The sequence below is a fragment of the Durio zibethinus genome, chromosome 9, assembly GCF_047325235.1.
Source record: "Durio zibethinus cultivar Kanyao isolate XHJ-2024 chromosome 9, ASM4732523v1, whole genome shotgun sequence".
NCBI lineage: Eukaryota > Viridiplantae > Streptophyta > Magnoliopsida > Malvales > Malvaceae > Durio > Durio zibethinus.
Window position 1 is genome coordinate 4,946,328 of NC_143170.1, and position 16,137 is coordinate 4,962,464.

Genomic DNA, 16,137 nt, shown 5'->3' on the forward strand with positions numbered 1-16,137 from the left:
CATGTGAATTGATTAAATTAAGTATTATATAATATTTTTAATAAAATATTTATAAATATAGAATTAAATAAATAACAAAAAATATATTTTGTATATATACCAAAATTGAAGCCTAACATCCAAAGGACTATATATTTTGTTTTAATTGAATCAACAATTACTTGAATGTGTATTAATGTAATTCTTTTATTTATGAAATTGTTTAAATTGATGACAAATGTTAGTTGACATAACGTGATAACGTCAACTAGTATCACACATGATGGATCAAGGATCTACATAGAATTATTTCAAAGTTTAAGGATCAAAATAAAATTCTTTCAAATTTCAAAGATCAAATACGAAATTATCTCAAATTTTTATATATTATATATTTATTTAGTAAAATATTAAATTTAAAATTATATTTTTATATTTTTAACTGTAATATAATTTATTAGTTGTATTTTTGTTTTGAATATAAAATATATATTTTTTAAATTAAAATAAGTTAAAAATTCAATATCATTTTTAAAATAAAAAAATTATTTTCCATTAAAAATATTATTTTACTAAAAAATCAGAATAAAAATATTATTTTCTATCCGTAAAATATTTATTTTACAATATTAAATATTTTTTTTCTTTTTCAAATATATTTTATAAAAAATAAATAAAGGAAAAGATAAAAATAATTCAAGAAAAAATTGATTTTTATATATTTCAAATATATTTTATAAAATATTATAATTTAAAATATTTTTTAATTTTTATTATGATATCATTTATCAATAAAATAATATTTTTAATAGAAAATATATTTTTTAAAAATTAAAATTAAGTAAAAAATGTCAAAATAAGTTTGTTAAAATTACATATCATTTAAAAAAATTTTATATTAGTTTAAGAAATTAAATAAAAACTCTATATCATTTTAAAATATTATGTAAAAATTTTTAGATCATTTTCAAAAATAGATTTATTAATATATCAAAAAATATAAAAACTTATATTCATATAAATAAAAATATAATTTAAAACATTTGTATTTTTTATTTTTTTGTAAAATTTATTTTATAAAATATATTTAAAAAGAAAAATAAAAGATATTTAATATTCAAAAAATAATTATTTTGATAGAAAATAATATGTTTTATTATGACTTATGAGTAAAATAATATTTTTCATAATTTTGTTGTTTTTAAAATGTATTAAAAATTAAAAAAAAAAGAATTTGAAAATTTTAACTTAAATTTAAGTTTTGAATTTTTATTTTCTATTTAAAACAAAATTCTATCTAATAAGTTATATTATAACAAAAAATATAATGCAAGAATATGTATATACAATTTAAAATTATATTTTTTGTTAGTATAACTTATTAGATAGAATTTTGTTTTAAATAGAAAATAAATATTCAAAACTTAAAAGTAAGTTAAAATTAAGTGAGAATTATATTTTGGTCTCTAAACTTTGAGAGAATTCTATTTTGATATCTCATTTATCATATGAGATACTAGCTAACGTTATCATGTGATGTCAATTGGTATTTATATTCAATTTAGATAGTTTTATAAACTAAAAGACTGTATTGATCCACGTTATGATGATTTAAGATTCAATTATAACTTTTTTAAGTTTAAAAACTATGAGTGCTATTTACTCTGTGTGTATATATATATATATATAAATAATATTAAAGATTCGTCTTTAAATTATAAATTATAAAAGAAAACAAATTTATTCTAAAATATATTGTTGATAAAATTGTTATTATGAAAATAAAACCTAACAATTGTACAAATAAAAAATATGAGTAAAACTTCACTTATAAAAGAATAGTAAGCAAGACTACAAAATAAATTTCTTATAAGATAATAGAGTAAAATTGTAGTAAAACAAAGTTAGAGAATGGTCAAATTCAATTGCTTAATATCATTTTTGGAAGAAGATATGTATTTATATTACTATAAAAAAACTATCATAAATGTATTAAAAAGTTATCGTTATTAACCATTTAATATAACAAGTAACAAAAGACATAGAACTAATGCAGTTTTTTTTTTAAATTATAAAATTTAAACTTCTGCCTAATCTGCTATCTTAAGAAAAAAAAAAAAACAAAATCTTCACTAATTTAATAATATCATTGTTGTCATCTTATTAAATGACTCATTTTTCTTTCATTATTTACTATGTTAAATTTCATTTTCATTTTATTTTTTATAAGTAATAAGATGATATGAAAATATATTTACGAGTAATTAATTTTTTATTTAATTTCTTTTTTATTTGTATTATTAACCAAATTAGTTGTACTTTATTCATATAAGTATTCATTTGTATTTTATTAATATAACGTAAAAATATTATATATTTAAAATGTAATAAATGTAATTAATTTTGTCAAATTTATTATATTTGAAGTAATAAAAATATTACTATAAAAATAAATAAAATTTTTTTAAATAAATAAAATGCATGTACTAAAGAAGAACACATGATTTTTAAACCCATTTACACGTAAAAAAAATAAGCTATCCACATTAAAATATTTATTTTTTTATAAAAAGATTTGGCTTTTATATATTTATATAAAATATAAGATTTATATTATTATCAACAAACATTATCATAAATGTATTAAAAATTTATTATTATTAATCGTGTAATGTAATAAGTAATAAAAGATATGGAACTAATGCAAATTTCCCTTCAAAATTACAAATTCTGAATTTTTATCTAATTTGCTATCTTAAATTTTTTTTTTTCGTAATTTAATAATATCATTATTGTCAGCTCATTAAATGACTTATTTTTTTTCTTATTTATTACATTAAAATTTATTTAATTTTTCATAAGTAATAAGAAGACATGAAAATAAATTCATGAGTAATAAGTTTTTATTTGGTTTTTTTATCTGTATTATTAACCAAATTAACTATAATTTATTTATATAAAATAAAAATATTGGATATTTAAAATATAATAAATATAATTAATTTAGTTTAATTAATTATTTTTAAGTAATAAAATGTTATTATAAAAATAATAAATAAAATATATTTATTAAAAAATATATGATGATTTTTAAACTCATCCGCATGTCAAAATACAAGTTATACATATTGGATTATTTTTTTTATCCGAAGGATTTAGTATTTATATATGTAAGATTAATAAGGATAAGTTAGGGTAGAAAAGAGAATATAGCAACTGAAATAGTCCAAGAGTTGAAAATTGGAGGTTGAATTTGTAGCAAAACATATAGCGAAGCAAATACGTAATCATGTTTTGAAAAAGGCGACAAAACCAAAACTAGATACATTGAACCTGGACATTTTTGGTTGAACCCGCGTAGGCTATAAGAGAGTCTAGTCCCTCCACATCGGTTGAAACTAGAATCGTAAAACTATTTTTCTATTCCACACGGATCAAATTAAAAAAAAAAAAAAAAAACAGCTAGCAAATGGCTCCAACAATGGCTGTAGCTGATTCCAAATCTACAGCGACAACGAAGAAAGAGGAAGAAGAGTTTAGGAAGAGAAACCAGGAGTTGGAGAAGGAGTTGAAAGAGAGCAGGGAAAGAGAGGAGCAGATGAGAAACGAGTTACAAAAGATATTGGAAAGGCTAAGGGTGGCGGAAGAGGCAGAGGAAAGGCTTTGTTTTCAGCTGGGAGAGCTCGAAGCAGAGTCCGTCAATCAGGCCCGTGCTTACAACGCCCACATCCTCTCCCTCATGAACCAGCTCTCGAAGGCTAACGCTCTCGTCATCAACCACCGCAACCCTGATCCCATCTCCATCCTTTGATCTTTAAATTTTTGGCTTCTGCTTTTGTCTAATGTTTTATTATGTAAACAAAGGGCGTGAGACGCGTAAATCACTTGATTTTGTGTATGGATTCGTACATATATTAGTTTTAGCTTGTTGTTAATTGGAAAGGGCCGGTGAGCTGTGTAACAATGTCAAATATTCATATATTTGTTTCAGTTTATCGCTATTGCAAACGCAAGGGTTATCCCTCGTTGTCAAACTCAACAAGTTTGCGGCCTCTGATTTCTTATGTTTTTATTCTGGTATGTACTTGGCGTCTAATATTCTTATTTTTTATTTGATTTTATTTGATTTTTTTGCGTAAAGCTCAGGGAGAAAGGGGGCGTGTTCAGATCCTTTGACTCTGTAAGGGCCAAAAATAAACCGTTGAATTTCAATCAAAGTCGTGGTTCTATTTCTCTATATGTCATTTTTTTTTTCTAAAAAGATGATCATTCTTTTTCAAGCATGGATTTCTCAGAACATTTTTTTGGTTTCTTTTCACGTCCATGGATTTGAATATGACTTTGACAGCATCTAGTTCACGGCTATCTTTCGTTTTTCAAGTTCATGTGTATGGATTTATGTATGTTAAATCTAAAGCTCCATTCAATGGAAAGGGAGTTTCCCCCTTTTCTAGATATGTGATTTTTAAGTGAATATTTGAATATTTCAGAATTAATATTTGATATATTATTATTGTAGAATTTTAATTATGCAATAGGGTTTAAAAATAATTATATATATATTTTTTTAAGTAAAATTTTTTAAAATATATCTTAAAAAATATTTATATTTTTTTAATTTTATTTTTATAATTAAAATTTTACACTAATAATATATCAAATATTCACTTATATTTTAATTAAATAAAAACAAAATAAAAGACAAATCGAGATCGATACACAGTGACGCAATCCAAGTCCTACCAGCGAAATGAAATGCTAGGCAAGCTATGCTGGGCTGATAGCCGCTGTTCGGTGAGGTTGGTCCACCCGTTCCACGTTTCTGGAAGACCATGGCCACAAAAGTGTCCATCAAGGGCTTAATTTATGCGGGGCCCATACTACTATTCATATTTTTGCCTTCCAATTTTTCATTTTTCTCTTACGACGTTTTCCTTTATACAAGGAAAAACCTCTCCTAGACGAACAGTAAAGGCGGCCAGTGAAAAGGAACCAGGATACTGACGGTTGCCAAAATTGCGGGCGGTCCAGGTTATGGAAAAGGAAAAGAACTTAATACTGAACAGACCCTTCAATTATTAGAACGCCTTGCTTAATTTCATTTCACCACTCTCTGCATTCTTAGGTACCTACCGATGCTATTACTAGGAACCACCTTTTCACCCCAACAGCAACATAGCAGACTGCATAATTCCATCATCTTCACTATACTTGCAAGTTAACTCATCCAAAAGAAAGTTCAGAACACCCGGACATTAAGTGATTGCATGATTCACAACATTGGTCGTTTCCCAGGAATTCAAACAGCTTATATTCCAGTACAGGAGTCCTATTATTATCATATCGAACTTACCACACATTTGGATGCTAACAAGGGACAGCAAACTTACTGGTTATAGCAGCTGCGTTAACCCTGTTGAGATTGGGCTAGAAAAAGCATAGGCCAAACTCCAAAATTACTGCATTAGCATCTTCATCCGATGTTTAGTATAACAGCAACTGAAACTACTCAATAAATTAAAGCTAGAGCAAACTGGTTTAAAGAACTCTAAACAAGCATGTTTATCGAAACTGGATGTTAAGAACAACAGAGACAAAAAGGAATTCATTTCATTGAAAAAGAAACAAACTAATCCCCTATTCTTTAGTTTCAGATATATAGGAAAATGCCCCTTCATGGTGAACCAGCTTAACAACAGAACTTCACCCACGGCTTCCTCGCTTCTCTCTCAATTCTGCGTCCCTGAAGACATAACCAGAAAGGTGAGATAGAATCGAATGGTCAAAGTCAATAATTACCCTTCATAGAAGATTGAGCCAAACCTCTGAACATGGTCAAGAATAAGAAGCCTGGGTCCAGGGGGTATATTCACATCTCTAAGAGCACTGAAACACATCATGGCAATTAAAGGCCATCAGAATATATATCTACACAGTTCATAAAATATTAATTAGAAAGTTAAGAGAAAAAAAACTCCAATTGCTTGCCTATCAGTGAGCAAAGGCAACGTGCTATCTGTTAACAAGCCTTTCTTGAAATTCTTCTCGTAGTTCTGGAGCCCAAGACTATTTAACATGGACCTTGTTCTGGAATAGTACACATCCTCAGCAGGTGGTTGAGAAAACTTTTGCCCTAACTGAGTAATCACAAAAAAGGCTGTTAGATATAAAACTACAGGCCAGTAGAGTACTATTTCAAAGCAGTACTCATTCAGAAAACTGTCAGAATATTCCAAAATTTTAGCACACCAAGTTCACAGCCTTTTTTTTTTGGTTTATGCATGCTCTATCATGTTCACAGCTTTTTTTTGAAGTTAATAACCAGAAATGTGTTGAAAATAAAATAGTTATCTCAAGGAGCATAATGAGATAATTGATCACCTGGAAGAGCCCGCCTTGAACAAGTGCGAAGAAAAGTCCAGAAGTGACTGCATTTGCAGCTTGATTTGGGCCACCCATGCCACTCACTAAAGAAAACATGGCCCCAGAACCAAAAGCTGCCACCATGCTGCAATAACAAATATTTATCTTAAACAGCTGTATAAACCTAAGGTATAAAGTCAACCAACATAAAAAAACAAATTAAATCTATAATTTTTATCCAAACAACAATCTTGGATCATACATAAATCTTCAGATTACCTAACACAAATATGCAACAATGCTCTCCTTAAATAATATTGCAATTCTAATTTATGATGGGAGAGTGGAGGTAAAGAAAGCAGATTGTCCCCAGGAGAACAGCGCATAAAAATGGGGAGAGAGATGGATGTAGAAGAGCAAATGAGAGAAGAAAAAACAAGTGTATTGTCATCGACAAATGCACCATCAAGCTTCTAAATTGATGGGAATATAATCTAGTTCGAAATGGCAAGATCTTCAAAAGTTGTTATTCCATTTGCTACACAAAATAATATATAATCAGTTAATCAGCTTCTAACTGTACCAGTTAAAATGTTTGTGGGATTATTTCTATTCATCAGATGCATACAAATTAAAATGATAAAGGGACCAGAATCCCCAAATAGCCTGACACAGCCTATTTTACTAGATTAGCTAGAAATGGAAATCAAGTTGGTTCTTTAAGGGCAACAACTTTAGAGTATACAGGAAAATTAAAGAGGAAAATGCCTCCAAATTATCACTTGATGACGAACCAGAGGGACAAATGAGACTTCATCCTTTCACAAATACACTGTTGACGAGTCTACTCTGCTACTTTTAGACCAAAACAAAAGAGAAAACTGCTTTCCAACCGGCCAGATTCAGAAAAGCCAACGCAGATATACTACCAAAACATTTCCATGGTCTGGAACAACTTGTTTGACCAGAACATTTATAAAGCTAAGATTGATTTGGCCTTAAAGAATGATATGAAGATTTTCTTGCATCTTAACAGGGATCTCATCGAGATTCAGTACATGACTGAGGACAAAAACAGAATAATCAAATAAGAATATATGAGAAAAACAATTGTATGGGTGTTCAGAAACAAGTCATTTATAGCATTATCTGTCGGTATCTTCTGTGGGTTTATTGAGCATATTGCAGCATATGTATGCATGCTGAATTCTGATTGAACTATAACTAGTAGCAATATCCACTAGATATAAAACAACAGAAAGAAAATAAATGAAGAAAAAAGAAAACTATCATAAAAAGGTCCACCTAGATTGAACATCCTCCTTCCCTCTCAATCTTTTCATAACAGAAGATATGCCAGCATTGACACCCGTCATCACAGCAAAATTGCGAGCTTGTACTAGGGGACCTCCTGATAGAGCCTGTAATCAAAGCAAACATCTATCATATATCAATAAAATTCATTTATCAATGAATAATCCAACGCTGTTTAGAAAACCCTTCAGTGGCCATTAGTTGTAATCAATGCTTTGTAAACAACAATAAAACAATTAGCACACATAGTGTGTAATCGAGTTGATACACTGCCAGACTTAAGCTCGATTTGATTCGAAAACTCAAGGCTCAAAGATCAATTGAACTTCATTTTTCATTCTCGAGCTCAGCTCGTAATTTAATTAACCTGCTTGGGCTCGGCTCAATTAGACTCGATAAAATTGTAAATATTAACATTAAACACTATATTTTTGCCATATATATACATATATTTAAAAAAAATGCTCAATTAAGCTCGACTCGCATGCTTATTAAACTACTCAAATTCAGTTCAACTTGTTACTCCAGCTTGATCTCGATAACGAAACTCAAAGTTTATTTTTCGAGTCGGACCCGAATAGTTCATGAATTAAGTTACTCGTTTACACCCCTAAGTATGCACCATATAAGACGCTGATTCTCCCCAAAATCACACAATCAGCATTAACAAATAAATTTACAAAGCAGAAAAAATAGCAATAAATATAAAAACTGTGACTTTGGCCTTCGCCCAAAATTAAAAACGACAAATTGGAGTAAAAGAATTGAGAAAGAAGGATTGGAATTAGGAAACCCTATAGTTGGTTAAGTTATAGTAAAAACTATTAACATGGAATATTCTTTTTTGAGATTGGAAATCACAGTTCTGAGAATGTCGAGGTTGTAGATATGAATGAAAGTAAGTCAAATGAACGAGACCTGGGCTTGCTTGAAAGAAGCCATGGCTTGAGGATTGAGAGAAGCCTGAGGAGGAGTTGGAAGAGAGGAGGAGACATCGTTGGTGAGGGCACCCATGAAAGCACCAATAGCAGCACCCTGAGCAGCGCTGGCGGCGGTTACCACAGCCGCCTCGACTGGCATGGACTGCTTGGCTAGCCATGCCCTAAACCCGTTCTCCACTTCCTTGAACTTGGCTTGCAATTGTTCCAGAGGGTTTTGCTGAGGCATCAACCTGGTGACTACCATCCCTTGCTCTTTTCCTCGCTCCATTTCGTTAGAATTCTAGTACGTAATTTGCTTGACTGCCCAAAGCAAAAAAAATGCTATGGGAATTGTATATTTGCTGTTGCTGTGGATGTGGGTGCCGCCGGATTTTGCCGCTGGAGCTGGATGTAGATATATTTTGGTACAGCACAGCACCCTTTCCTTTTTTGTTTTTGGTTTTGGTTTTTTCTAGAATGGGCTTTTAGCCGAAGCCTCTTCAAGCCCATTAATTAGGGTCTCTCTTGTTTTTGTAATCCTTTTATTTTATTTTAATAAAAAACCCAATTTATAATTACATAAAAGAAATTGTAATATCAATTTGCTTTTGAAATTAAAGCTGGGTTCGATTGGTGTTTTTGTTTTTTTACATTTTATTATATATCTTTTTTTTTTTTCATTTCATTTGATTGAATAAAAAATTGACAAATTTGAAATACCCAAAAAATACTATGGATGAAAGCCCATTAGTTAAAGAAAAAGACTAAAATGGACCATGTGATGGGCCGAGTTTTCTCTGCCCAAATGGCATCATTCCAAAAAAAGAATGAAAATACTTCATAGTTTAGCCCAGTCCCCTGCCCACAGGTCAAGCCCTGACCAATCCACTCCTGAATTAAGAACTGAAGGTGAAACTGAGTAACGTTACTACAAAATCTTAAGAACTGAAGAAAAGGCTGTTTCCAAATAATTGATATGATGCTTGAATAAATTGTAGGGAAAAAGCAATTTCTGATTCTGAGCCCTTTCTTAATTCCCTTTAGAGTTGTTTTATGTTCCTTTCAATTTGACTTTGTTCCTTAGAATCTTTACAAACTTGTGCACTACGAACTTTTAAGAACGAGGATGATGGAAAGGTTGCTATGGAAGAAATATCCGAGAAACTCTTGGGACCTCGTGTAAGAAGTTTCACATTGCATTGCCTTGGGATTACCTAATTCAGGGTTCTCCATTATTGATTCATGGTTTACTAGAAAAGTCATCGAACTTAAAAAATTGGTTTTGGATCTCTTTTTGGAATTTATGAAAATAGAGATCAATTTGCTTTGGAAATGAATCATTTCCTCATTGAACAAAACCATTTTCATGCATTCAACATTATGATCAACATTGTTTTAATGAATTTTACTCCATACGTCAGAGAGTTGAGACGTTGAATCCAATAAGATAATCATCCTGGTGTGACTCTAATAAGATTGGAGGGCCAGTGTTTGTATTGATTCTGATGAAATTGGGTAGATGTTGGCAGGCAGCAAATCATTCAATTTGGACATTATCATCAGATTCTGAGTCTTCTCTTGATCATTCTCCTAAAAACAAGGAGAAAATGTCTCTATCTCAAGAGAGTGGAGGGGCCAATTGTCCAGTTCTCACTGGCAGAGGTGAAAAGTCTACACGAATGAAAACTTCTAAAGGAAAATCTCCAAAAAGGGGTTAAAAGCGGGTGCTCAGACTCCCAAAAAGAAGAAGAACGTCAAAGATGATGCAAAGATAGCAGGCATGATACTGGACTTATAAATGTTAAATTTGCTTTGAACTTTCTTGTATTGAATTTGGTTAGCTTAAAACATTTTATATAGCTGATGTAAAGGCTATTTATGTGATAAAGCTACCTAAGTTGCTTCGCATCCAATTTCTCATTGATACAGAAATTGATGGTGATATAGAAACTGCTGAGGAGGCATCTGGAAAGCACATTGAACCTCATGTAAGATTGTTGGTAGCAACTGTGATTGTTTCTTTTCTATACTTGGCTCACTGAATTCTTCAACAATTTATAATATGTAGGTTTCCACCTCCAGGTTGCCTTTGGTGCTGTCTGAGAAAGTTCGCCGTGCAAAGGTGGGTAACAGTTTTCATAGTATTAGCTTCTTTAAATCCACCTTCCCTGGAGAACTGGCTGTGAGTTTCAAAAAAGGACGCTGGTCTTGGCAATGGACAACCACTTTTAGTTTCTTGGAATTGTTATGAAGTTTTACCTTTATATTGTCAGGAAATCAATTAAGGGAGATTTAATTGCTTCTAGGAGTGTAATCTGATATAATCTAAAATTTGTTAATTTACTTACTTCCTCAGTCATTAGAACTCTGCCAACAACCTGGGAAAACCAAGAAACCTGTCTTAATAGTATAATTTGCTTGTCTATTTTTGGACTCGTAAGGATTTGGTTTCATTTCTTTTTATTGTAATTCAAAATCTAAAACCCTTTAGTTTGTTTTGATTTTTGCTTTATATGTGAGAAGAAATGGAAGGCCTCAAAGCAAGCCAAATTTATTGTATGTTACGGATATCTCAAATCTGATAGAATTAACATAATAAATTTTGGACATATGATTCATAAAAGCCATTGATTAATAAGAGGCTTTGTGGCTTGCGCAGGCACTTGTTGAGTGTGAAGGGGATTCCATAAATTTGAGTGGAGATATGGGGGTTGTTGGACGAATGGTAATTTCAGATTCTGCATCTGAAAATCATGAAATGTTCATAGACTTAAAAGGCATGTTTTGTTCAAATGCACTTCTTAGGTTAAGATGATATATATATATATATATATATATGTTTATTATGTTTTAACTTTCAAATAATCATCTGAGTGGTTAGTAAGACACCGACACCATTAGGTTTAAAAGAATACATGCATTCCTATATAACTTGGACTTGTTCTGCACCGAAATTCAGTAAGTTTCTGGCATTTTCTGTTACACTTTCTCTGTTTGAACCTTTTTTTTAACTTAAATCTTGGATATACTCTAGTTACACTTGGAAGACTTTATCTTTCTCAATCTCTCATGACTGGTTTTTGCATGGCTTATTTTCTCAGGAACCATTTGCAAAACAACAATAGTACCTTCCAGAACATTTTGCATTGAGCGTAAACTGTCTTGCATTTTCTCACTGGACATTTGTGATTCTATTGATGTTTAACATATTGTTTATTGGTCAGTCTGAGGCTAAGGTTTGTCCTATTATTTACCTTTGATATTGCTTTTGTCAGTCAGATGCTTGATATTTTCCTCAACATTGCTGTTAAATTTCCTTATTGCTTCCTGTAAATTGCATATTCTATTCTCAGATTGAGGCGATCATGAATGACTTCATTCAGCTTAAGCCACAATCCAATGTTTACGAATCGGAGACAATGGTTGAAGGTAGCCTTATTTTAGCTATTAATTTATCAATGTATTTATTCATTCATTTCTGGAAAGAAAAGGGATGGTCGGGTTGGGGGCAACTGGCAAGAATGTGCTTCCATCTAATGTATATAATGGTCCATTCATATTTTGACAAATGTTATAAAAAATTTGCTCTTCCTTGACAATTGATCATCTTGCATTAATAGTTACACTAGATGGCTTCTCATTTGATTCTGAAGATGAATTTGACAAGATGCCAAAGGCAATTCCTCATCAAACTGATCAAAATGAGGGTATTGATAGACAAATGAATCGGAAAGCCAAAGGAAAAGCTGAGAAAACATCTGTATGCATTCAGATCACCTTCACTTATATGCATCTTTGTTAATTAGAGAAACTCATGTTTTTATTGCATGATCAATACTTCCTTCCATGAAAAATACCAAAAGCAAGAATCTTTTGCATAAACAATGTTATACCAGCACATCCCTAAAGTGAACTGGCACAATTTTTGCTTCTTTCGCAAGGCTATATTACAAAATATGGACCAGCAGAGGAAAATGGGGAAGAACAGAGGCGAGGAGTTATTACAACTGAGCTAAGTGATGTTCAACAGCAAAACAGGAGACTAGGTGAATCAAAACTACCTATCAGAACCATATTTTAGAATTCAAGGAACACTGCTTCACAAAATTAAGCATACATACAGTTTATAGGCTGGGTTGCTGCAGCTTCCATGTATAACAAGATTAGATGAGCGAAGGAGAACAAATCATGGCAGAACTCAAGCTGCATTAAACAAAACTTTAATATTTCAGGATAGCACAACTCATAACAACTTCCAGGTCTGCAGCTCACCGACCCAAATCTCTACACTTGCTGGACAAAACTCAACAACAATCCCTCTTACCAGAACTGTTTAGACAATTGCCAAGGAAAAAATAACAAGAATTATGCAATGGAATAGCAGGACTTCGAAGTTGCAATTAGCAAAGCCTTGATGTTTCGAGTCAGATAAATACTGCCTACAACTTCCCAGCTGTACAGTTCTGCTACCTAAAACCGATCCGTTTCACCAGCTAAACTCAGCACTAGGCTTATTTTTTCCAAAAATTTTTATTAGCCTGCAACTTAAGTCAGCTGAGAGAAAGGTGCCTTATGATAAGCACAATGTGATCCTCACAAGTCCATATATGGTCATCTCACTTCATGGGTTCCAAATAGAGACCAAAGGTTTTATGCAACTGATCCAGAAGAAGTCAAATGATATGTTATTTCATTATCAGCACAGAGATCTTAACCAACCAATTAAATCGTAAGATGATCAATCACCTTGCTTATAACTCCATTTTAAATTGGCACACCAGGTTCAGACTGCAAAAATGTCTATTATTATTCAAAAAGACAGCAGCATTAACACAACATGTGTTCATGGCAGCCAAGCAGGAGATACCCCATTGGCTTCTTCACCCCATCAAAGCTGAAAAAACATGGCAACTGATAAACATTAGCATGTAGCAGTTCTTCCATGTGCAAAACTCAAATGGTACACCTTCACACGTGGCATTAGCAATAGCTCTACCTTGTAGCTGTCTGAAGATAGCAATGTGATGTTTGATTTGAGAAAGGTTGAACGACCTTGTATTCTAAGGGGGGAATCCCTCCAAAAGCCCAGACTGCTAATAGCAGGCAGCAAGCATAACATGGAACCTAGTTCTTCAGCAGTAGGCCTGGTTTTGATTTCAAACATTCACAATGACAAAATTTCCTGCACAAGAACAATTAAAAATAAGAAAGTGAAAACATTTTAATTCACAAAACCTAGAAATGGAAAAATTCATTCATTATCACAAAAGCATATTTAAACTCTCCTGAATTGCACACTTTCAACCCCTGCAAAATCAACATATACTTCAGGACCTCATATATCAAATTAACAGGGAAAATGAAAGAAACGAAAAAACTAGAATATAACAAAACATGAAAATAGCCATATCATTCCTCTTCAACCTGCATTCAACTAGTCAAATGACAAAGGAACAAGTTATAGAATCACATCTAAATATAGTGGCAAACCACGAAAATAGATACAAAATATATAAAATGAAGAATGTAATTGATTCTGCGCTACCAATATCATTCAGAGTTAGATTAACAATCAAATATCGCACCATACATCCACGAATACACAAGTTCAATAAAATAATTAAAAATGGGTACAACATTAACAACTACAATAGACAAATATAACCAAGGAACTGCTAAAATAATATCATAATAATTCAACTCCTATTAAGGACTTAGAAGCACCCTGTTTCTTTCAAAGTTGATAAAGCTGTGTAGTAGAAGTAAGAAAGAAACTGAATTAAATTCAAGTCTCATAATGAAGCTAGTAGAAAAGCTACATAGCATTAGAGAAGATAAGAAATTAAATTGTTTTCCTACAGGAAGGTAGAACGCCAAAGGGTCCACCATCATCAAGTCTATTATCCATTTATCCATATTTGTCCCATGAGAAGAAGCAAAATGGAATAAATTTCAACGGAACACAATGAGCGAAACAAGATAAAGGAGTCCCTAAGGTTAATAATATGATAATATATATGTATTCTAAATTCTAATATAATCTAGCTCATATCCATGCCATCTCCAACTTGGCTGCAGATGGGACTAACAGCAGAGAAAGATCTCTCAAAAGGAGAAGGATGAAACTGCGCATCACGTCTACGCTTAAAACCAAAGCTATCAGAGGGTGGGGAATTGTCAGCATCAAGCTTCCTCCTGACGCCTCTGACTGCCTGTTCCTCCGCTTGAGTAAGGGGAAAGACCTGGCCGCTTGCCCGGCAAAGGGAACTATGGTTATCATACAAAATTCTCTGGTTACAATTCTTGTCACAGATGTGTGTGATTCCCGTTAGTTTGCAGCGATACAAGTTGCCACAAACATGTTCAGTTTGACATTTCCAATCACATTTGTGAACAGAAATAGGCCCATCACGGCCCAGAATAGTAGACAAATAAATAACATTTGCAGGGGCAGCAACCATGGTTTTACTGTATACCTCCATTGCCTTTGAGACCAAAATTGACCAAAAAGTCTTTCTACAATGAAACTCCCAACCGTGTAAAACTCAAACGTTCTTCTGCAGAGCCCAACAGAATATAAAAAAATGGGTCAAAATTTTGATACACTTTGGCAGGGTTCTTCTCTTGCTAGCAACTACTAATATTTTTGTCAAAATCCACAGCAAAAAAGTAGTCTTATATTTGAACAAAATTAATAAAAAAAAAACCACCCAACCCAGCTATATATCAAAGATTTAAAAGCACTGAGCCTTAACCGTTGAACCCATCACATAACAACCAAAATACAAGATCAAATTGCAAACGGATCTGAAAATGGGTACAAAAATTACCCATTCTCCAACAATTAGAAAGCACAAAACTTAATAACAAAAGTAGGGGAAAAAAAAAAGAAACTAACCCGGCGCCGGAACAGTGAAAGCAACAAGACCAAAAAAAAAAGGAGCAATCTCTCGTGAAGAAGAAGCGGCAGCAAGAACAAAAAAGGGAAGGAGAGAAATGGGAAATACAAGGCAGGGGTGGGGGTTATATATATAGAAAAAGGGGCGAAGTGGAAAATGAGTCGTAATTGCCGAATAGTGGGATTGGGTTGACGAGGCGCGCCCCTTAGTTAAAAAAGAAAGAACGAAAGCGTTTCTGGACACAACACGCACGCAATGGACATAAAACACAGTATGGTTTGTTGTTTGGTGTGGAACACGAAATTGTGAAATGCCAAACGAATTCACATGTAATTTTGCGTTGTTACCTACTCTCCCATTTCTCATTGACCTTTTATTTGCTGACTACTCAAACGGGAATGGCCCCATTTCCCCATTTCCAGGACACAGACAAATTACCCTTTCTTTTACCCAACTACAACTATCATCAAACAGTATCGCTCGCGGTTGGTGAGCTACTTGTTCGGCCCACGCCCATCCAATCTAATCCCAATTAGTGGGTGGGATTGGGCCTAATCAAACATTACATTAATCATCAAATCTGGAGACCAAACCCAATGTGGCTCAACACATGTTGTATCTGTTTGATGCTTGGACTATCCTCCAGCCTTCAACCCACCGCC

General features: G+C 32.3%; 3 protein-coding genes across 7 annotated transcripts; 1 reads left to right on the forward strand and 2 right to left on the reverse strand.

The window, feature by feature from the left end:
* The first annotated feature begins 3,376 nt into the window (after positions 1 to 3,376).
* LOC111308521 (protein RESPONSE TO LOW SULFUR 2-like) lies at positions 3,377 to 4,021 on the forward strand. The gene has a single exon (XM_022906882.2). The coding sequence runs from the start codon at positions 3,449 to 3,451 to the stop codon at positions 3,788 to 3,790; it is 342 nt and encodes a 113-aa protein (XP_022762617.2). The 5' UTR covers positions 3,377 to 3,448; the 3' UTR covers positions 3,791 to 4,021.
* A 1,397-nt stretch (positions 4,022 to 5,418) lies between these two features.
* LOC111308528 (chloroplastic import inner membrane translocase subunit HP30-2-like) lies at positions 5,419 to 9,013 on the reverse strand. Its single transcript, XM_022906895.2, has 6 exons — positions 8,575 to 9,013; positions 7,648 to 7,763; positions 6,361 to 6,487; positions 5,968 to 6,116; positions 5,803 to 5,865; positions 5,419 to 5,722 (listed from the first exon to the last, which is right to left on the reverse strand). Exons 1-6 carry the CDS (start codon positions 8,863 to 8,865, stop codon positions 5,683 to 5,685), a joined length of 786 nt encoding a protein of 261 aa, XP_022762630.1. The 5' UTR covers positions 8,866 to 9,013; the 3' UTR covers positions 5,419 to 5,682.
* Positions 9,014 to 12,378: 3,365 nt separating this feature from the next.
* On the reverse strand, positions 12,379 to 15,856 carry LOC111308533 (uncharacterized). Of its 5 annotated transcripts, none has more exons than XR_016345088.1 (4): positions 15,475 to 15,723; positions 13,573 to 15,133; positions 13,323 to 13,470; positions 12,379 to 13,234 (listed from the first exon to the last, which is right to left on the reverse strand). XR_016345088.1 is itself a non-coding variant. In XM_022906934.2 (2 exons), the coding sequence occupies exons 1-2, from the start codon at positions 15,839 to 15,841 to the stop codon at positions 13,733 to 13,735; spliced, it is 393 nt and encodes a 130-aa protein (XP_022762669.2). In that variant the 5' UTR covers positions 15,842 to 15,856; the 3' UTR covers positions 12,379 to 13,732. The 5 variants fall into 5 exon arrangements, 2 of the variants coding, with proteins under 2 accessions (XP_022762669.2, XP_022762643.1); XR_016345089.1 differs by having other exon boundaries at positions 13,323 to 13,487; XR_002692277.2 differs by having other exon boundaries at positions 12,379 to 13,470.
* Between the last annotated feature and the right edge of the window lie 281 nt (positions 15,857 to 16,137).

Excerpts from the sequence above, each read along its gene's own strand:
- LOC111308528 (XM_022906895.2), bottom strand. The coding sequence starts at position 8,865 with ATGGAGCGAGGAAAAGAGCAAGGGATGGTAGTCACCAGGTTGATGCCT. Across the intron at positions 6,488-7,647 it reads AAGGAGGATGTTCAATCTAG|CATGGTGGCAGCTTTTGGTT; the intron begins GTGGACCTTTTT and ends TTGTTATTGCAG. Across the intron at positions 6,117-6,360 it reads TTCAAGGCGGGCTCTTCCAG|TTAGGGCAAAAGTTTTCTCA; the intron begins GTGATCAATTAT and ends GTGATTACTCAG.
- LOC111308521 (XM_022906882.2), top strand. The coding sequence starts at position 3,449 with ATGGCTCCAACAATGGCTGTAGCTGATTCCAAATCTACAGCGACAACG.
- LOC111308533 (XM_022906908.2), bottom strand. The coding sequence starts at position 15,058 with ATGGAGGTATACAGTAAAACCATGGTTGCTGCCCCTGCAAATGTTATT.